The sequence below is a fragment of the Patagioenas fasciata genome, chromosome 2 (assembly GCF_037038585.1).
Source record: "Patagioenas fasciata isolate bPatFas1 chromosome 2, bPatFas1.hap1, whole genome shotgun sequence".
In the NCBI taxonomy this organism is placed as follows: domain Eukaryota; kingdom Metazoa; phylum Chordata; class Aves; order Columbiformes; family Columbidae; genus Patagioenas; species Patagioenas fasciata.
Genome location: NC_092521.1, coordinates 156,738,694 through 156,761,197, shown reverse-complemented (window position 1 = coordinate 156,761,197; position 22,504 = coordinate 156,738,694). Strand labels below are relative to the sequence as shown.

At 38.0% G+C, this 22,504-nt stretch overlaps 1 protein-coding gene across 4 annotated transcripts in view; it reads left to right on the top strand.

Moving 5' to 3' along the window:
* The first annotated feature begins 1,172 nt into the window (after positions 1–1,172).
* PFKP (phosphofructokinase, platelet) overlaps positions 1,173–22,504 on the top strand; it is a 51,237-nt gene continuing 29,905 nt past the window's right edge. For 3 of the 4 annotated variants that reach the window (XM_065830028.2, XM_065830026.2, XM_065830029.2), the window contains exons 1-6: positions 1,173–1,288; positions 1,441–1,644; positions 10,225–10,298; positions 17,025–17,102; positions 19,464–19,653; positions 22,193–22,358. In XM_065830028.2, the coding sequence (XP_065686100.1) occupies positions 1,560–1,644; positions 10,225–10,298; positions 17,025–17,102; positions 19,464–19,653; positions 22,193–22,358 (593 nt within the window). In that variant the 5' untranslated portion in view covers positions 1,173–1,288; positions 1,441–1,559. Of the gene's footprint in view, positions 1,289–1,377; positions 1,645–10,224; positions 10,299–17,024; positions 17,103–19,463; positions 19,654–22,192; positions 22,359–22,504 lie in introns of all 4 variants that reach the window. The other variant, XM_065830027.2, reaches the window with a different exon arrangement.

Sequence of the window (22,504 nt, the reverse complement as noted above, 5' to 3'; positions counted from 1 at the left end):
TTTGGGAAAGTAACCTAGCCCTTGATTCTGCAAATACTTTTACTTATGCTAAGTACCACAAAGAACTGTAAATTGGATAATACAGCTTTATTTGCTTAATCGGGGTCTTAAGCTCTTTCTGTGACTACATACATTGCTAAGATCAACAGAATTATTCTGTTGTATTCCAGTGCAGTGAGTTTAAGAGAGTGCTTTTTTACCAGCACAGCACACTCAAGAAAAAGCATCAGTGCACAACAGGAGAAAAAGGCAGGCAGAAAGACTGGGATTACTACTTGGAGTAATTTCCACCAATTGCTTTACCTCTGCTGCTCTAAGCTGTAAATACTTAAAGTAAGTAGCTTCCTTTTCCTACGTGCCACAGTTTCAGGATGCCACAGCAGCAAAACACCCTGAAAAAGGATGAGAGAGACAAAATGAGAACGAAGGGAGCTCTAGGCCTTCAGGCTTCCCTGCAGATGCAAGCCAGACCCTGTGACACAAACTGGGCCACGCGGCAGAAGAAACTTTCTTCTCTTATTCCATTCACACAGCAGGCGCTGTGTTCTTTCCTCACTGGGGCGAGTCTCCTGAGCAACAGCTGAGTGTGAGAAGTCAGGCCAAGCCGCATTACATCAATGTGGCAGCAAGTAATCACCAGGCTGGGGGCACATTCCCCACTCGAGCCTCTGGCTTCCCCCGCTGGGCCTGCAGCACGAACCACACGGCACGGCCAGGCCCGGCGCGCCCGACCAGCGTAAGACACACCCAGACTGACCCCGGAGGGAGCGGCCCCACGCTGCGGGGCTCCGGCAAGGCTGTGACCGCCAGAGAGCTTCTGCGGGAAGGGCTGCCCAGGGAAACTCGTTCCCGCGGCTCCACACGCGTGACAGGGGCACACAGTCGCTATCGCAGAGAGGATAAGTTAACTCTAGCCGCCGCCTCCCTGCCGAGACCTCAGCCGTGTTCTTCGCATCGCCCCCACCTCAGGCGCCGCTGGGGGAAGGGCGCCGCGGGGCCTCCCGCCCCCACCTGGAGCCCCGCCCACGCCACCGCCCGCTCCCTCAGCCGCGCGCCAATTCCTCCCCCCACCTGCCAGCTCCCTCCGAACGTAACTGCACCACCCCGCCCGCCGCAACTGCCGCCGCTCGAGGCGGCAGCTCGCCTTCTCATTGGCTCCCTGGCCCGCCCGTCAGCCGCCGCTCCTGCAGGGGCGCTGGAGGGCGGTGCCGCGTAGCGCTGTCAGCGGGAGCGGGGAGAGGAAGCGGCCGCGGGCACGGCGGGGAAGAGGCGGGTGGTTCACTGCGATGTGAGTGCTGCATCTCTTCACTTTTTTTTTCCCCCCCTCTTTCCCTGGCTTTTTCACACAGCCGCCCCCTTCTCTCACTTTTTCTACAGAGATATACCTGTCTGTAAATTCACACCTACACCGAGGGTTTTTATCGGCTTCTTTTCCCGCAGAGGCCAAATACTCGACCCAGCGAAGTGTGCACCTCGGGTAGCAGGGCAGAGCCCCGCGGCCAGGGGCTCCCTCAGCGACCTCGCTCCGTCTCGCCCGCCGGTGCCGGCCCCGCAGCGCCATGGATCACCAACCGAAGTTCTTCGAGAACCTCTCGGGCACCGGGAAGGCCATCGGGGTGCTGACCAGCGGCGGCGATGCCCAAGGTAGCCGCTCACGCCGTTCGCTCCAGAGCGGGGGGCGGAGGAGGGAGTGTGGAGGGGAACTGCGGACCCGGTGGGGAATGGGGGCAGTGGAGAGGGAGGGTGAGGGGCTCCTTGTGGGTGGTGTGAGGGAGGCAGGAGCGCGGAGGGCCTCGGAAGCAGGCAGGGTGCCCATGCAGGAGGCTGGGGAAGGCACCGGCGGGTGTAGCAGCGCCTGCGAGAAGGGAGTAGGAAGCGTGGGCAGCCCCTGGGGTGGCTGCGGGAAGCCGCGCCGGTTGTGGCACATGGAGGTAGTGGAGATGGGGCTCTGGGAGTGAGGCACACGAGATTACCGTGGTTTTCAGGTTCCTCTCTCCGTGCTGGCCTTCGAGCTGTCTATCTTGCTAAGATCACTTAAAAGATAAATCATTTTTGCATCGCTCGGGCGCCTGAGCTGCAGACATACCATCATCTTTCCTCCTCCCTCCCTTTCTCATCACATTCCCTCTGAGCCTGCCTTGGCAGGGAGGAAGATAGAAACGCTCCAACAACTTGTAGCACCAAAATGTCTTCACCCCTCGGGAGGTGGTGGGGAGGGGGGAGTGAGGCGGGAGAGCGGATGGCTGCGGGGAGCCGGGAAAAAGGTCGTGCTGCCTTGCACGGGTGTGGGAGGCTGGCTGGCTACTGGGGTTCTGTCAGCCCTTGCCTCATCTGCTTTCCACTTCATTTTGGCACCAGGAGCACTTCTGTGTTCCTGCCAGTGATTTAGAAAGCTCATACGGTAGTGTGTTTTCTAGCCCCGTAGGAGTATGTTGGAAACGTGTTTCACCTCTTTAAATCTCTGAAGTGTAGGGGGAGTCCTAGCTACAGGACAGGGCGAACAAAAGACCTATAGACTTTAGGAGGGAAGGGAAAGGCAACAGACTTGATTGCAATATTCTTAGTCATGAAGGCATGGAATCCTGCACTTTCATTTCCCCTTTTCTGCCAGAAGATCTCGTATATATTAATAGTTGGAAGTTTCAGTTAATTAAGACTTCATATGTGCATGCCCCATGCTGTTTTCAGAGGACTGTTGCTCTGCTTTTGCTAGGACAGTTGTTTAGTGATGATGGCTCTTAGCTCCTTTCCTTAAATGATTTTTTTTTTGGGGGAGCGGCTCGAATGTACTTTCCCTCAAAGAAGAAACGGCACTCATGTTCGCGTTTATGGAGACAACAGAGAGGGGGAGGAAAAGCCTTTTCCGTTTTGCGTGGGCTCGGTAGCTTAATGAGCAGTTTCCCCGGCGCTGTAGGTGGGAAGGCGCGGGGAGCAGCCCGCACGGTGGGGCAGCTCTGCCCAGTTGCCCCGGGTGCGGGGGGCGGGGCAGCCCCGGCCTCCCCTCCCCTCACGTTCCTGGCGGCTCCGGGAAGGAGGGGGATTTCGCACGGAGCGGTGTCTCCGCGCTCCCTCCCGCCGCCGGTGTGTACGTGATCCGCGGCGAGTCGCTGCAGATTCCGCCTCTTTGCGTCATCTGGGGCGGGAGAAACATCCTCTCTCTCTCTGCCCGCAGGAATAACGGGGAGCCCCCGAGTTTACCTGAGATTATCCAAAACTCTTTCTAATCAGGGGTGGAAGGGATTTGATACCAATCGGAGAGGAAAATATTCCAGTTCTGGAGAAAATGCAAGTTGATGCCTGTAAATGGCTTCTCTTGCCCATCGGTGGGGGGAGAGTGTTCAAGTTTTATCCACACTTAGCTCTCAGCGTCATAAATTCCACCACTAAATGATTCTAGGAGGGACTGTGAATCAGGGCATCTGTGTTTTAATGGTCTGTTCGCCAAATCGCCATTTTAATTTTAAAGTGTGGCAGGGCACTGCCTCAAGCAGCAGGAGCGTGCTCCGCAAGAGGCTGAGCCCTGCTACTTGCTTCCGCGTGGCTGGAGATTATATAATGCAGCAGCAGATGCATCTCTTTTTATAAAGTATTAATCTGCACTTGCCACTATGTGAATTAAAGCATTTAAAGGACTTGAAGAATCCATGGGTAACATCTAGATTATTATCTGGCAGATTGCAACTGCAGCATGATGACATGGAGAAATAAAAAGTAACTGCATGTGAAAGTTGATGTCTGTGGAGTCATGTTGTCATGAAGACCAAACAGAGTAAACTGCATGCCCTCCAAATAATTCTGTAGGCATTGTCCTAATTTAGAAGAACAAGGAAAAAAAAAACAACACAACATTTTAGATAGTTTCAACTGAATCATACAGCACAGTTGAGGTTTGTAACCCTTACTATCTTGGTAGCAGTGTAGGTGTGTACAATATGCAACCTCAGTTCTGTTGCATGCTAGGTTAGGAGTTAAAGGACAGAATGAGTCATGCCCTGTCAAGGTCATTTGCGCTCTGTAGGGCAAGCGTGCAAGAGAAGTGAAGTTGTGGAGTATAAGCAGAAGGGAATATGCTGCTATTACTGCAGAGCTGTTTGCAAATACATGTTCAGGCAAACTGTAGGTGAGGCAAAACTACTAACTTTGAAGTAGGCAAAAAAAAGTACTAATATAAAAAAGTAATTCCAGACTCCTGTTTTGTTGGGTTTTTTTTAGACTTGTTAGACACTAGAAATCTTCAGAATATCTGTAATGCAAACTAAGTTCACAGGAAACTGAGTAGAAAAAAAACCTATTAGGGCTGCAGTAAACATGTAATTTTTGTATCAGCAGGTGCCTTGATTTAGGTTGGTCTGTACATCTTAGCCTGGAACAAAATATGCTTGACGTTTCTTTAAAATAGAAGTTACTGCCTTCACTGTTATTGTACTTTTTAATAATTTAGGAGTAGCATTGGGTAAATTACTTCACTAGATCTATGGTATTTCTTTGGAAGGTCTTTTTGTTTGTCCTTTTTACTACCTGTGAAATATTAAAGACTACAAAATGTGTATATGCCATACTGGAACTATTGTGGTTGAGTGAATGTATTTTAAACACAGGTATATACTTTGGTTGAGTTAAAGGATTAATCAGTGACTTATTTCACAGCAAAAAATACTTATATTTTGTATACTTAATGTATGTAAGAACTAAGCTTGGCAGTCCATCACTTGTAACTAGCCAGCTGTTAAATCGTGAACTAAAGAAAGTACTTTCTGTCATCCTCACAAGAACCTTCAGAGGCAAAAGAAATGTTGACAACTGATTCTTATTCTGTTCAGTTTCTGGACTGTTTCTGACTTGCAGCTCAGAAAGCTGGAGTAGTAAACAGGTTTTCAGTCACACTTCTGTCTTCACTTTGTGGGACTCTCTGGCTGTGGTCTGCTTTAGATCATGAAGTACAGTGTTGCCAGTGGCTGCCATGGACGGTTTTGACCGCCTTAGGTCACTTATTTTTGTACAACTTCCCATCAAACTGTTTGTCCTCGGACTGTGATAGGTGTGGCTCAGCAGCAGGAACAATGTCATCTGAAAGCTTCTGACAGAAGGTGATTGCGTACTGTTGGGGAATGATGTGTTTGTGGCTGCTTTGAGCTGTTGTCCAATTTACTAACTCAAGATTATTGGCTTTGAATGTGACCACGTTATTTTTGAGATAAACTCAAAGATTCAGTGTTGTGGAAGACAGCATAAGTAAAACACTTACAGATTGCATGGTAACAGTCTTGAGTATTGTAGACCATGAATGCTGAAGTAAAGATATACTGATGTACATTTGAAGCATTACAGGCTTCTCAATATGTCAAGGCATGTTTAATATAGTAGTGTAGATGTATTGCTCTTGTCTTGATAACTTACATTGGAAGAAGATATTTTGCCACTAAACAAATAAAAAAAAACCAACCCTTTACACCTTCAGCGGATATTGAGCTTAGAAACAACTAAAAAGAACCCTATATCCCCTTGGATTCCAGGTTTTGAAATATCACAGACCATGACTGTGGAAGCAAAGATCTACACATCTCTACTCTTGAAGCATTACAGGCTTTTCAGGAACATTGCAATACATTTAATAAGGTAGCACAGAGGTACTGATCTTGTCCTGGTAGAATATGATGGAATTAAATTAATTTTTTTTTAAAAACAACAACAATAAAACAAACAAACAAAGAAAAAAAACCAAATACCACTCCTTTTGTGTCATCCAGATTACAGAGTTGATTTCTTAACAGTTAGGTAATTTGAAGATAATCACAAGGAATTTTTGGATTCTAGCTCCCCAAAAAGGTACCTTTTCCAGCAAGTAATAGTGTGTGTGTATAGACATGTGTATAAAATACATATATATGTGTCCATATTTATGTGCTGTTATAAATACAATTTGTATGTAAAATGAAAGGATGTAGTTATAGATGGATGAGTGTAACTGTTCAAATGCATTTAATCTTTTTGGAGTAGCGGCTGCTATAATTACTGGATTCTATGATTGAAAATAATCTCTTAAGATTTTTTTTTAATTTTGAAGGAGATATGTATGTAGTCAAGATGTTATAGTATTGTATATGTTTGTGTGGTAGAATGTTCTGACTGAATGCATTGTTACTGTTTAGAAAAATTGTACAGTGTTTTCTTCAGGTATCTAGAATCATTGTGGTTATATGTAATGAAATCTGTTATGTAATTAAAAGTGGAACAAATCTAAATTGTTTTCCTAATGATTTGTTGAGTTCTTATATTTGACTGCTTCTTCTCATCTTTCCATTTGATGGTTATAGGCTTTTACATCATTAAAGATATGTCCACTTGAATAAAGTCTTTCTGGTTGGTAATGTTTGGACATTTTCCTTAGTTTGTGTGTTTTGCTATATAGTCTTTTAAGTCTGGATCTTTATTCAGGGTAGCACTTAAACATGTGCTGTCATTAAACATGCATTAAAGCCAATGTTTATCTTTAAAATCGGTCATACTTAAGTATTTCTTGTTGCTTGCCCAAGATGCGTAGTTTCAATTTTTCTTTTACATGGTTAGTATTACAGTTATTTATTTAAAGGTCTGTCTAGCTGACTAAAGTGAGGAAAACTTGGCTTAGACACAAAATACTGATTTAATTTTCCTGGCGTTCTTCTCTTGTAGTGGTGCATATGCATGTGGAACAGGATGTAGGTGGGAGAGAGCAATACTCTTCCTGGTGAAGGGAGTGCCTTTAAAATAAAGATTTTTGCAGTATTGTTTGTAACCCTGCTATGAAAATGACTGCTTTCAAAGATAGTTGAATAGACAATATAAAGAAGTGCAATAAGTTATCAACTCTTAAATTAATTTCAGACATTATGTAAAGCTATGTAGATAGTTGGAGATAACTTAATCTTTACAGAGTCCAAAAGAGCAAAATTAATGTTTTCCTCTGCCGAAGGCTTTAATGCAAAAGCAAGTGGTAGTTCAGAAAGATTTTAAATAATTCTTATGTTATATATAAAAAAATACTGGTTTTACTCATGTCTTTCTTTCGAAGCTGCTGTTCTAATCCTCTGTGTTTATCAGGCTACGTTTCTTACATTTACTATTCAGGACTAAAGCCATGGTTAATCTCTTTTTCAGTAATAACATATAATTACATTTCATAGTTATTGTGGTGATTTGCAAATACAGCTCCACAAATAATCAAATACAACAACATTTTGTTAGACAAGTTCTACAGAGACTGCATGAAATTCTTTGTATTTACATACTTGAATTACTGCAAGCAGTATATTCACTTTTAGATAGCCAACACATGGAAGTCTAAAGCCCCGTGTTTTGTAGGTTTCAAATTATAACATCATTCAGTCCTCAACTCTTCTGGAATGTAAGACACTTCTTTAGGAGCTTGCCAATAAACTCCCAAGCCCTTTTTCTATATAAAGAGATAACATATGCATCACCAAATAATAATAAAATGTGCATTGCGTAAACACATGTGGTGGTACTGAGAAGACGCTTTCTGTCTGTGATTTTTTTTCTCCTGGGCTTTTGCCCGTTCTTGCAGCAGGTAAATTATGAATTTTATCAATTTTTCCTGTAAGACATATGGAAACTGGAAAATATTCATGAAGAAAGTATGTGGCTGTATTATGAATATGTTCACATGAAATTAATGGATTTATTGTTTTGAGAAATAAATGCTTGTGTTTTACTCTGTTTTAGAAGAAGTGTGCATGTTATGACAAATCAACAATTGTAGTCTAATTTCTACATAACACGGGTATGGGAGATGTGGAGAATTTGTAACGAGAACAGATTACCCTTCTTTAAAATACACTGATTAAGAGAGGTGCATGCTAAAGGTAAAAAGATGGGATACATGACCAATAAAACAGAAATGTGAGCAAGAAACAGATAATAGACAAGTGTGTATAGTTGGTAAATATGTGAATGTTTATATTTAATGTCTTTTTAATTAAATGTTCATTTTTACTAGCAAGACTATTCTGCCTGTTTGATCACAGACACTTTCTTCTAATTAGATGCTAGGAATACAAAGACTACTGCTGTATGGGACACCAGGATCTTTATAGCTGAACATGTATTAGGTACCTGAAACAGTCTTAGTGTTTCTTCTCAGGTGCCAAATGGGAGAGGTGACAAAGTTAAGAACCTTCTGTTCTTGAAGTTCAAAAGGGCAGTTCCGAGTAGTTCTCATCTGGTGAGGATGAACTTTTTCCCTTCAGATAATGAACCTTTTAGCTGCTCCTCTAGAATTCTACGGCCAAATGGATAATACAAAAAGTTGTTCTTACGTATAAAAAAACCCCTCCACAAACAACCCGAACACCAGCTCTCTGTAGCCCCCAAAACCCCAAACTACCAGAAAACCTCCCTACCAACCAAGAACAACAGAAAACCCACTCTGACACAATATGTTGTGCATTAACAGAGGTAAGCTGTGGAGCCTGAGTAGCTTGTGCTTATGTCTTCCCTGTTTGAGGAAAATGGCAGTGCTGGGAAGAACTGTCATGTTTATTAAGTTAAAGATCTTTGTTTCTTCTTTCTAGAGGAGGTTGTGTGTGAGGTGGGTGGGAGTGTTTTGTTATGAAAACTGTTTTATTGAGGTAGTAATTGTGCTTTGTGTAGTAGATATGGTTTGACCTAGGACTTTAGAGTGCTAACTTGCTTTTCAGTACAGCCTGTCACATGAGATTCTTTGCTTTGCTTTGGCATCATTCCGTTCATTGTCCAAAGCCATGCTTTTAGCTGTCTTGGCTTTTGAGAACTTTTTCCAGCTCTGCCACAAGGCGGACTCTGACTGAGAGAATTCTTGCTGTTATTTCTTAATACATAATTAATGAGAAAACATTGTTACTCCTATTTTTAATCTTAAGGCTAAATGACATCTGTACGAACAACGAAGCAACTTTCAGTTTTGGAAAACTTAATTTTTTGTCTTGTGTTAGGACAACTTTATGGACTTTCTGGTATGTTCCTAAGCAATAAATCTTTGAGAAAACCTCAGTCTTGTTCTTTATTCATGTGAGTAAGCTTTTATAGCTCAGTATTTTTTCCAGTAATGGTAGATATTGTAGGAACAGGTCTTTATGACTGTGTTGTGTGGTTGTATATTCTAGTTACTGACTTTTTATATCTCCAGATGGGTGAACTCTTAGGACCTATGTCAAACAGCAGAGCTGACCTGACACTGTGCTATTTTGATATAAAGTGCAACAGATTTGGAGAATTGGTGCCTAATATTTTGGATTATCTTGTCTCTGGCATCCCTTTTCAAATTATCTGCTGAGGCTGTTTCTTTCAGTGTAGCCTGACTATGCCTGTCCTCATGCTTTGCATAATCTCTTGTGTCTGTTTAAGTGGTATGGAAGCAATCAATTTATTCCTTTGGGGAATTTCCTAAATAATGAGTAAGGTAACACAATATCTGAAGGGTTGAGTTATAACAGAAATTAATTTGACGCATTTAGGGGGACCAGTGGAACTTTTGCTGTTGCTCAGGAAGTTAATTGTTTGACCTTTGAACTTAATTGGATGATTTTACGGTAGTATAATTTGTCAGATGTCTGTGTGGAGGGAATTCCAACATGCACTTGCAATTCTGGGAAGCAAAGTGGCATTTAGGAACTTTTCTGTCAAATGAGTCCATGCAGAATTTATTGTGTTAATTTACTGCTACTTTTATCTTTTAAAGAGGGCACCTGTCCTTGTCACCTTTGACTCTACTCCCCGTGAAATACTGTATATACTAATGTGTTACTTTGGAAAGCTTAGGAAAAAGAACAGTTACAATGTAATTTCTGCTTTGAAGAAGCTAAATTTTAACTGGCTAACCTTTTACATTTCAGATAGAAATCTAATAAGGATTGTGAAATTAATTTACTTTCTGTTTCTGATTTAGTAGCTGTTACTTTTACAATTCTGTTTTACAATCAGCAGCAATTTAATATCTGATTAACACACATACTGGCAGCCGCGTAATTATTATAACAAAACCAATAGTTCTGCACCCTTCAAAATCATCAGCTGATTGCACTGTTGTTAAGCAAGTTTCTGTTTTAATAGGTGCTGATCATTGTCTTTCTTCAGGAATGAATTAATATTTCCCACCCTTTTTTTTTTTTTTTTAAGACACTGAAAATTTATAGTATGCAAAAAATATCGGATAATCTATAACAATGTGATTTTTCTTTTTCTTCCCAGGTATGAATGCTGCTGTGCGCGCAGTAGTACGCATGGGAATCTATGTAAAAGCCAAAGTGTATTTTGTTTATGAGGTTAGTTTTTGTTTTATTAATTCTGTGTTTGTCTTATGACTACATGTGAGTTTTTGTGGAAACCTCATGGAGAGTGAATAGCATAAATTAAATGATGTAGATGTCATTCCCTTTCATCATATCAGTATTTTATTTCATATTTTTTCTTTTTCTGGAAAGTACTTTTCACGAGGTATATGCTAAAACTATTTTATTTAAAAGTAATTTTTTAAATATAAAAAATTCCTCATGTGCCACCAGAAGCCTGAAAATACTGAAAAAAAGAGGTTGTTGTCACCCAGCAGTGAGCTGTGTATTTGTGTACTTGTTAGATGTTTGACCCCAAATATTGTACTCCACAAATAGCTTCCTAAACCTAGTTAACCTACTAAATTTTAATGCTTTGACTTTCCCCCAGTCCATTTTTCTAGGGTATGATAAGGATGAGCCATCACCCTAATTTCACAGATTGCACAATTTGTTTTTGATTGAGAATGCTGTCAGGCTGGTGCCATTTTCCTGGCTTATAAATAGAAAGTTGTAACTGAAAGACACCACAAACAACAGGCAAAAAAGACACCACCAAAAAACCTGCACCATCAGTAGTGTGTCCAGACATCGGAATTTTGTGGTTGAAGTGTATGACTGCATGTGCATGAAGGTTATTTATTTCTGTAACAATTATTTGATAGGAAAAAGTGATGAGACAAGTTCCATGTAAAATAATACTATCTGTGTATATCTTGCTGGAAGACTAAGTTATAGTTAGACTTCTGCCTGAAGGACACTTTCAGTTTTTATAAAATTTGTGGATTAAACCACACAGTAAATATATTTAGCAAGAAATCATTCTGTTCATGCTGGAACTCATGTACAACTTCTCAAAAGCTTGAGGTGATTACAAATCATAATAAAGAATTGATATGGGGCAAACCTTCGTAGGCAATATTCCTAGGAAAATGTAATTTTAATGTTTAATATAAGAATATGAAACACTAGAATTAATAGAAGTTATAGGAAAGTAGTTTTAGTTCTGCACATGCAAAATATATGATTTAGCTGTAAAAGGTAGCTACTTATCAATTTTCTTTTTGTGTCTTCTCATTCTTAGAGTTCATTTACTAAAGACATGGGAAGTAGATTGAAATGCAAATATGCAAATAAGCAGAGCACTGTGCTCCAAATTTCTTTTGTACTACAGTGCTACAGCAAGTAGCTCTGAATACTAGTGTGTGCTAATTACAGGGCCAATCTCTAGAATTGCTTCAGTGTTCAGCTGTTTTTGCAGCCTTGCTGAAATGGGTCAGATACTTTTGTGGAAATAAAAAGATTTTTTGTCTGTCTTTAAAGGCAAGAAGTTGGATTTTTTTTTTTTTTAATTATGTTTAACTTAAGAACTACCATCTTTCTAGTTCATCTTACAGTATATTTGCTTTTGTCACCTTCTAAAAACTGTTTTGTATCACAGAGTATATTCAATGATAAATTTCCAAAATTTGAAAATTTCTGTTCTTCTGAGCTTGGCAAAATTGCACTATCTAAGTTATCATGTTCCTCTGTTCAGAAAATTGCTAGAGTTTGCCTTTGTGAACTCACAGATATTTCTGAATGAAAGTTGACTGTAAAAAGTCAATGTTGGAGTTTTGCGTTTCCATTATATAGTCATTTTGTTTTCAGTGTAGTCTGAGAGAAAAATGCACATTTCACTCTAAGTATGGGAAATAGCTCTGAAAGGGATCTTTGCTTCTAGATGAGTCCATTCAGTTCTATGTTTCAGAAGTACCGAGTGCTGAGCTTTTCTCCTCTCTGACATGAAATCAGAGAGGAGAAAATATGAAGTCAGTTTTCTTTCGCAATGCATGTAAGTATTTCAGAGAAATACGATTGCAAGCTTTGAAATTAAACAATTATTTGAGTTCAGCACTTTGAAAAAGAAAACATAAAAATCTTAGGGCAAGACTTGTCACTAATGGTCCCTACTGTAAGCCTTTGCATTGTCTATACTGAGGAGATGTGTTTTTCTATATACTTGGAGTTATTTTATATTTTTAATAAGATCCTTCTGTATTACAGTTTATCACATGCAGTCTCCAGTGTGTTAAACAATGAGAATAGTATATTTTTAACCTACATTTTGAGTAGGCACTTTAACTAGACACATGTGTAAAGTGATCCTTGTATTGAAGCTGCTTGGAAAAAGCGATTAAAATACCTGAAGTGGAGACATCCAAAGGATGAAAAATGTTTTCTTATTTGGAGCCAAAAATGGAGTTAAATGTCTCAGCCTTTTCACACCTGCTTTGCTCTAGTTGTCATACACTGTTTTTCTTCCGTAACTTGCTCTAAGAACTTTATTTGTGCTGTAAAATAATCTGTCTTCTACAGCTGTGGCCAAAACTAGCTCTATATTCTAAGTAAAACAATAACTGTTTTTCTTTTGGTTCCTAACTGCATTTTGCTTCATCTTGTGATGAGGTAGATATTACCAAGATAAATAAACAACAATTGATGATGAACTAGATATAAGTAATTTTCTAGCCTTTTTAAAGTCAGGTTTACCGAAGGCCAAAGACTGGAATTCATGGGCTATTTGGGCATACTTTGGTTCTGCAAGGAAAAAAAAAAAAACGTGAAAATTAAACTATAAAATGGTTTATTTTAAAACTATAATTTATTATATTTATATATAATTTATATAGTTTATATTAAAAAATCTTAGTTTATAGCTATTAAAATCCCCTTGTATCTTAATTCGTTGAAATTAGCACATTTAGAAAATTTTGCTTTTAATTTATGGAAACAATGCTTACTTTATACAGTTGCCGTGGTTTCATATTTTATTCGTATTAACATTTTTTAGTAATTGATTTTAATATATAAACAGTCTATAGTCACCCTCACTGACTATCATCACATTATTCCTCAAATCTACTCCAATCTGAATTAATATTTTAATACTTGTGGATTTATTTCACTCATGCTGTGGAAATCTTGGAGATGGAAGTACATGTTAAAGTACCAGGCTGCTCTAGGAGGCTGGTTTAAATTTTTTCACTAATCAGAAGTGATTTAAGTTGTGTTGATTTTTTTTTTTTTTTTTTTTTTTAATTGAGAGCGAGAAGAAAAAGTGATGCCTCTCATTTATCGCAATTCATTTTAGAAACCGAGGTCTTAAATATTTATACAAATAACCTGCCCTTTTTCCAGGGTTGAAGCACATAGTTCCCAGTGGATGCGTGCTCTTACTACTAAGCTATGGAACTTTTAGATTCTTCATCTTGATTAAGAGTCTTTTTCTCAAGAGGCCAGCATTGGAAATGCAATGGTACGGCAGTCACGGATTTCTGTGAGGATAACTTCATGTCTTTTCTGTGGTGGTTTGTGCACTCAGTGATGCTAGTATTTTACGTTGTCGAGTAAAAGCTAAAAAAGCTCAGTAAGTAAATTAAATCAACTGTTAAAGCCCAAAATATCTCGCATGTAACATCTGAGAAGATGGCTTTTTCTTTTTGCGCAAGCTTTTGGTTTTAGAGTTAAGACTGGAAGCAAGGTTTGCTCTGTCTGCCCCTCTCTCCAGGAGTTGCTCTGTATATGTACCCTGTGAATGTAAGGCCCACAGAAATTTCCTCTTGTTCATCTTTGAATATTCAGAATTTGGGTAGAGGAAGGACAAAGTATAAAATGGGGTTGATCTTCAAGTATAGTACCTGTTGTATTTTTGACAGTTTGCTTTTTTCCATTTTTGTCCCATAGTTTTAGTGTTCTTCTATCCAAGCTGCTGTTTTTAGAAACTAAATCAGAGGTTTGTTGTTGTGGTTTTTTTTTTAAATGTAAATTGTTAGGTTCCCATCTTCTTTTTGTTAAGGTCTGTGTTCACATCGACCACACCATTTTAACGGTGTTGCATTATTTGATAAAAGAATTCAAGTTAAATTCCACCTTTAAAATGGATTGCCCAGTCCACAAGTTAGCAACAGTATTTAAATAACTGAAATGATAAATGGAAATCACGATCTTTATCAGTTATAATCAGTCATCTTTTTCCTGTGGCTTTTCTACAAAGCTGTTTTAATTCTATGGCTTTTGTATCTCTTAATGCTATGGAAAAGCAGTGCGGCAATTCTAGCTACACTGTTCAGAGGTAGCTTATCTACATTACTTAGCAAGCAGAACCCAGTTAGGAAAATCTACTGTAACAGTTAAAATGGGTTAGACCTGTTCCAAAAGCTCCCTGCCCTTGTAGCAGGAAGAATTGTTATTATAATACAGCCCATCTTCTCACTTCTCTACACAGAGAAAATAGAATTGATGTGGACTCCTGACCAGAATGCATGAGCTGTTTCTCCTTTAAAGATGGGTGGTGCAGGACTTGCTCATAGCTCATCCTTAGCCTAGCTTTGCTTTTCTCTGTGTTTTAGATTTGTTAATAAAATACTAATTGGGAATTTTCATCCGTGACTCTTATGGTATGTATATAATTATGTATAAATTTACTGTGTACAATAATATCTTGGATGCACTTTATTTTTCCTCTCAAGTAAAAGTGAAAGATGAATGCTTGGAACAACTATGTGAACTGTATGTATTTCTCTCAGCTTGTAGCACAGCTTGCTGTAGTCAGTGTTACAAACCAAGTTAGGATGTAACATCACACTATTCTTTCAGGGTCTGCTGCCTGTAAATTTTTGTGTAATTGTAGTTGCCAGTAGGAGCACCGATAGGAAAAGCTTTCAGTCCATTACTGAGTGATATAAGGAACATTGGATTCTTCACTTTAAAAACAAAACATACAAACAAAAAACGCCACCACACAAAAAAAAAAAAAAAACAAAAACAAAAACAATCAATCAACAGCAACAACAACAAAACAAAAAAACCAGCAAACCTGTGATAAGTGAACTCAGTAACTGATTAGCCTTCATCTAACTCACTTGGATCCACTGGAAATTTTCTGTCTGAATGTCTTTGCACTTTATGTAAGAAATAATTTTTTTTTAGAGTTGATATGTAGATTAAGCATTATGTCTTTTCCAACTTGTTCTAATTTTGAAGGAACTATGCAAATAATGTCTTCATGTCAAGTCTTTATGTATATACATTAGTATACAAGACAATATGTATATATGTTAGTTCCATATTAAAGTAATCTGGAGAGTATACAAAATATTGACAAGATCTGTTGAATGCTAGAAATTAGAGACATAGGTAGTTTTCTATGTGTTTCTTTACTTTTGCTTGATCATCTCAATTGTAAATTCATTAGTCAAGTCTCACTAAGCAGAAACTTTTGTGCTTTCTCCCTAGAATCTGTACTAGAATCCTAGAAAGTTTAATTTGAGTAACTTGTACTTTTGCTGAGTCCAGGTTATCTTATCATGTTAGTGGGAGACTCCAAGGATGATATAGTACTCATAGAATATATAAGGCTTTTTAAACCAGCGTAGACTTAGCACATTTCCAAGTTACTACATATTGGAAAAAACCTACATATACTCTGGATCGCGCCAAAGTAAATGTATCCAGTTTATAATGTCAGTTTTTCTGTCTTCTAAATTCCCTTCTGTTTCTAGTTCCACCTGATTTGTTATTGACAACCCTAAAATTACGTGCAGTCTTGCAAAAACTGCATACAGAAGGTTAACTAATTGTTCCTCAGCCTGATTATGCATATGTACACATAATCTAAAAATGGAGACATAAACATTGTCATGTTTATTTTTGTTTAGTGGGGGTTTTTTGTTTTGTTTTGTTTAACCCAGCATTTTTTTTTTCCTTTGGGATTTAAATAAATGTCAAAACGTTGAACGGTAACACCAGTTTTATTCTGGTGTCTGTATCAGTTAGGTTTTTCCACGTTTGAACTTCGCTGTACTTTTTTGTTTGTTTGTTTTTTAAATCAGTGTTAACAATATTGTGTAATGGAAACGAATCTGTACTTGCCGGTATCTTTCTGCTGATATTTATGCTGAGACCTGTTAAAGCCAGGCATAAAATCCTTCAGCTGCTCACTGGATAGTTTTCCTTCTTTCAACTAAGTGTAGGTCTCTCCATATTACAGCAGACATTGGTTTCTGAAAACCATTTGAGTTAAGGTATTAAAGATTTCTTAAATGCATCATTGAAAGTTGTATTTTTCTACTAAATTTCTTTAATCTATTTATTGTGTAATTGCCTCCAAAAAAAAAAGAATAAATATTATGCAATCTAATTTCTTCTTTGTTTATGAAAAATTTTTGGTTGTTGCTCTGTGTTGTGTTTTGCTTACCACCTGCCTTGGGGAAAGAAGTGTACAAAGTGTTGCAAAGGTAGATTTTTTTTTTTGTATCCAAGATCCTGACCTCAAGCTGATATTGTGTTTTTAGGAAGCATGTTTTATAATCTTTTTGAAGTTCTTCCATGTTTGTAGTTTTTAAAAGGTAACAATATTTATTCCGAATAAAGGAGAAACACATTGCCATTCTAGTTTATAAGCTACGTAATCTGTGTGAAGTATTACTTTATCTTGAAGTTGTCTTTGGAACTGATCTTTTAGGAAGAGAGTTTGTTGGCGTGTTTTTTTTGTTTTGTTTTGTTTTTTCCCTAATGTGATACCTTCTTGAATGTAGTTTCATTTAAATTAAGTATTTTTATATTAAATGTTTTTAATTACTTAAAGTTGCATTAAAATAAACAAGGTGAGTATTACTGCAAGGGAAATGTGACACAGTTTTTCAAATCAGACTTCTGAAATATTTTTTTCTATTTCAGGGTTACCAGGGAATGGTTGATGGAGGTGATAATATTGTAGAAGTCTCATGGGAAAGTGTTTCAAGTATCTTGCAAGTGGTAAGTGTTAGGGTGGGGGTGGGACCCAAACTCTCTCTTTAAACAGCAAACCAAAATCCTAGATCTCAGAAAACAACTGTAATTATGAATTGGAATTCTGTGATGACTGAGTGACCAGCACATACCACTTTTGGCAGATCCTGACTGCTATAGTATGGATGTTTGACACTTCCTAAAGATCTCTGTGTGGTCGTGTATTTGGTGCACAGAAATGATCTTGAAAGTCTTTGTTCTAGATTTTCAATATGCATGTCGTTACTCTCTGACAGCCATACTGACAAGCTTATATTTAATAAAAAAGACATCATAGGGCCAAAGTATCAGACAACTGTGTTTTGTAAGGCAAGTATTTTCTTACAAAATCCTGTTGGCTTCTTGTGTAAGTGGATTTAGAATTATAGTAATGGGTATAATTACAGTACAGTTCCCCAGAGCTCAGCTAATACCAGTGAACTTTGTCTGTATGTTTATATTACAATGATGTTCTGCAGGGTGGCCATTTGGATCTCCTTACACTTTTCCTCAGCATGGTAATGTTGTCACCTCTTACAGAGCAGATGCTATGTTTGGCAAAGAGGCCTTACTGCTTGCCAGGCTTTCTGAAAACTACCTCCAGGTGGATTTCTTTGGAGCTTTCTGTAAAGTTGATATAATATAAAGCAATTAGCACAGTGAAAAATAGGTGATTTTTTTTTTTTTTTTAACAAACAAATATCCTGGAATACTTTGAGATGTTTTGTCTATGTTGGTGTTTTGGTTTTGGTGTGGGGTTTTTTTGTTTGTTTGTTGTGGTTTTGTTTTTTAATCCCCTGCCTATCTTGTAGAATCCGTACTCATAGAATAGCTCAAGTTGGAAGGGACCCATAAGGATCCTCAAGTCCAACTCCCTGCTTCTCGCAGGGCTACCTAAAACTAAGCCATATGACTAAGAGCATCATCAAGGCGCGTCTTATGATTTAGAGAAAATTGAAATGTCATGGCCAAGCCACACAAGAGCATAGGCAGGAGCAAGATGTAGGCATCCTATATATGTCTATAGCATATGTACTATAAGAAAAACACCTTTCTGAGCTTGAATGCTAGGAATTCAACAGACCAATAGTGAAGCTGAAGATGCGTCTTAAAGAATGTGTTGTTTTGATTAAAGATTTTTCAGCTGAACCTATATTCTTGTTAAATCAGAACAAGTTGTAGTACATCGTTTCAAATACAGTCTCTTCTCCACTTACCACTGTGTTTTATGAGTATGAAAATACCTATTTTAGGTATGTTTTCTAGTCCTGATTATTATTTTTAGAACATCTCTATGTGTATATTTCTACTTTTTAATTATGGTGAAAGCTGAACTGCTTCTATTCAATTTTTTTTTCTTCCACTGACAGCTGTCGTGTATTACAATGGTAGACAGTAAAATAGTGCCTGGGACTGACTTGAGAGCTGAAACACCTATTGATAGGGCAAATCATATCAGTACAGCCTCTGTAGGTTTGAATATCAGATATGGATTGGCATGACCGATTTATCGTAAGTTAAAATGAAGGAAATGTTTGTGCAAAAGTGAGGTAATCGTCTCCAGATTTGTTTGCAGGAGAAAAAAAGTTTTTGCAGTCTCAATTAATTTTAGTTTTTACTATGACAATGAATAAGGCAAAATTTAGACTTTTCTTGATTGATAGAACAACATAAGCATGTAACTTATTTTCAGCGAGATGCTCAGCAGATTTCAATGATGAGATGCTTCAGCTTTTTTTTGAATTAATGACTTCCATTTTTGGAGGAAGCTCTTTGAATTATACTAGTAAAAACATCAGATAAGTTAATAAAACAGAAAATTTAACTTATCTATAAGGCATTAAATGTGAATGCAGTTCTGTCCATAGTTCTGTGGCATGGCAGTAAATGCTAATGTTGAGTTTCAGGGACATATCTTTTTTTATTATTGTTTATCTGTATCATTTTATTAGAGGGAAAAGTGCTGTGCTTTGAAGCAAATTCATCTAAATTCTTAACCACTTAGTGCTGTATCACTTTTACTATTGCTATCACATGTAGGTAACAATTAGATAGTTAATTAGAACACTACTGAAATTAATCCCAAATGATTTAACATTTTGGTTCAAGAGTAGTTCTTTATCATTCATTTTTGAGCGTTTTTTCCCTTTTCTCTGATGTGTCTATCTGCTCTTGAGAACACAATTTCCTGCAGGTTTTTTGATTCTTTGTTTTTCATTATTTTTTACTCATTGTAAAATTAGAGATGGAGGTTACGCTACAAAATAACCATTCATAATTAATCGCTCTTAAAAAAATCTGTTGAAATACTATATTATAAGTTAGAACTGTTACACTTCTTGTTTCTAGGGTGGTACAGTTATTGGAAGTGCACGCTGCAAATCCTTTCGTACCCGGGAGGGCCGCCTGCAGGCAGCCTACAACTTGGTTCAGAGAGGAATCACTAATCTTTGTGTGATTGGTGGAGATGGAAGTTTAACTGGGGCCAATCTCTTCCGTGAAGAATGGAGTGGACTTCTAGAAGAACTGGCACAAAAAGGTAAGTTTGTATTTAGATCCTCTAGACTTCTAGTCTGATCTCCAGGCAATTTATATACCCTAACTATACATACACAAACCAAATCCATAGGATATTTCTTAAGTCAAAAATCAGATGCATTCATTCTAGGAAATTACATGTTTTTTCGTAAATAAAAAGTTTTTGGTTTCTGTACCTCCTCTCTTCTATACCTTAAAGGTTCAAAATGCCAAATAAGTTACTGGGCAACCGTCTGTGTGACTTTTTTCCCCCATTATGAATCATTTTCAGGGCCTGAACTTTGAACTTCTTCTTGAAAAACCTTTTGCCCTCAAATCCAAACTGACATGGTAATTCTTTTCCTACAACAAGCTACGTACTCGGTTGTTATTAAATTATGATGCTTTTCTGCTGATATGTCACTATTTGTTTAAGATCAGAACATGAAGTGACTGTTGCTGTAATTGCATCCAGCCGGGTAGCCCTCTTTGATAGCATCCAAGAGGATGTAAGGGAAAGAGTAAAACAGCAGAACAAGACTAAAAAATGCTGTGTTGGTGCTATATGTTGTTCATAATATAGAGATACTCTTGTAGATTCCATCCATTTCTGTCTTCAGGACTTCCTGAACCAGATGCTGTTAGCAGTCCTTAATTTCTTTATGTTTCATGAATGTATACGGTCTCCTCGAAAGCATACAGATTTTTGCTGAAAGCATTGTGTAGCAAGGAGTTATAGAGCATCACTGGATGATGAAGTTTGTGGAGGATCTTCTGTTTATTTTGATCCTGCTGGCTTTTTAGTTTCATTTGATGTCCTATAATTTTTTGTGTTACAACAAACAGTGAATGATCAATCCTGCTTCCTCTCTGCATGTCACTTGAGATTTTACAGCTGTCTTATTTTCCCCTCATCATCTCTTCTAGATGGAAGTCCTAGTTTGCCTAGTTGTTCCCTATATGTAAGTTCTATATCTTTGATCATCTTTGTTGCCCTTCTCTGAACCTTTTCCAGTTCTACCATGTCCTTTTTGAGGTGGGGAGGACCACAACTGCACCCAGTATTCAAGATGAGGGCAAACCATGGATCTACACAGTAGTATAATGATCTTTGTTTTGTTCTCTATTCTTTTTCTAATATTTTCTAATATTTTGGGGTTTTTTGACTGCTATTGAGCATTGAAGCTGATTTATTAATTAAAACAGCATTATTATATTGTTATGCTGAAAATGGCATTATTTTGTTTGTGATGTTAGGGTACATTTTTCATGTGTATTAGTTTATCTACAGTGAATTCCATCTGATGCTTTACTGTTCATTGTGTCTTGCTAGCCTTCTTCACTTCTTCTCAGACACCCCACACCTTTAGAACCCAAATAATACAGTTTGATCGGTAAACTTTTGCACCTTACTGCTCTGTCCCTTTTCTAGGTTGTTGCTGAGTTTGTTGAACAGCGCAGATCCCAGTAGAACTCCATTGGTTACCTTCCTCAGATACAAGAATTTGCATTTACTACTGCCCTCTTTTTCATATTTTTTACCCTCTGTTTCACATTATGTATTCTATGCAAAAGCCTTCTTTCTTATGCTGTGGCTACTTAGTTTCCTCAAAACTCTTTGAGGACAGACTGTGTCAGTGGCTTTTTGGAAATCTAAGTAGAATACAGCTACCAGATATCCCTTATTCATGTGATGATTAAGTCACCTTTGGAACTCTATAAAAGGTTTGTAATGCATGGTATACATTCATAGAAAACATTTTGACTCTTCTTCAGAATTCTGTATTTATCTTTATGGACATGAGTTATATTTTTAATTATGGTTTTACTATTTCATCTAGTACAGACATTAAACACACTGAGATATAAGTTCTTAAATCCCATATTAAAAAATTGCCGTTATATTTACTACCGTCCCATGCACAGATACTAAGGTGGTTTTAGGCACTTAAGCAGCTAAGGTATTTCATCCTTGAGATCCTTCAGAACTCTTGGATGATTCAGCATTTTCACTGATGTCTTGGGAGACACAGGCTAAGATTTAGAATAAGGGCTTTTCTGTTCTATTTGCTTATTAATAATGAAATCAGAGCCTTTCAGTGTTGCAGAAGAGAAGTCTTCAAAAGTTGAATGCTGGTTTTTGATTGTTTACATATGCTCTTAATCACATCCAGTTTGCATCCTTTTGCTTCTTTGTTGCACATCATAACACCGAGACTACAATTTGACTGCTATTGTTTAAGTCCAAACCGTGAACTTTAAGGTTGGTTACAAAACTTGATAATCTGTTGACACTTTGAAATGAACTGAAAAGCTCTTTTTTCCTTCCTTATTTTAAGGAGTTCTATGCAGGATTCTTTTGTTTGGTTGTTTGATTGGCTTTTGTTTGTAGTTTTGACTAACCTTGTTACCTAAAATATCTAAACATAATCTAATGTTTGGATATGTTTAATTTACAAAATAGAGCACCCAAGCATTATGTCTAAAAAATGCATATATATTCTGTTTGTTATGTTTTTAAATACTAACCTATAGCTTGTTCTCTGGATACTTCTTTACAGAAAAGATTGATGAAGAGGCTGTTAAGAAATATGCTTATCTTAACATTGTGGGAATGGTTGGATCCATAGACAATGACTTCTGTGGCACTGATATGACCATAGGTACTGACTCAGCCTTGCACAGAATCATTGAAGTTGTAGATGCCATCATGACCACTGCTCAAAGGTAAATTGTGCGTATGACAGAAAACGATAACAAATACACAGTCGTTCATCCTTCAAATTTTAAGTGTCCTGTTGCCATACAATAGTGGAGGATATAAATTAATTTTAAACAGAAGTTAGGTAACTGGTATTTTTTTATATTTGTAG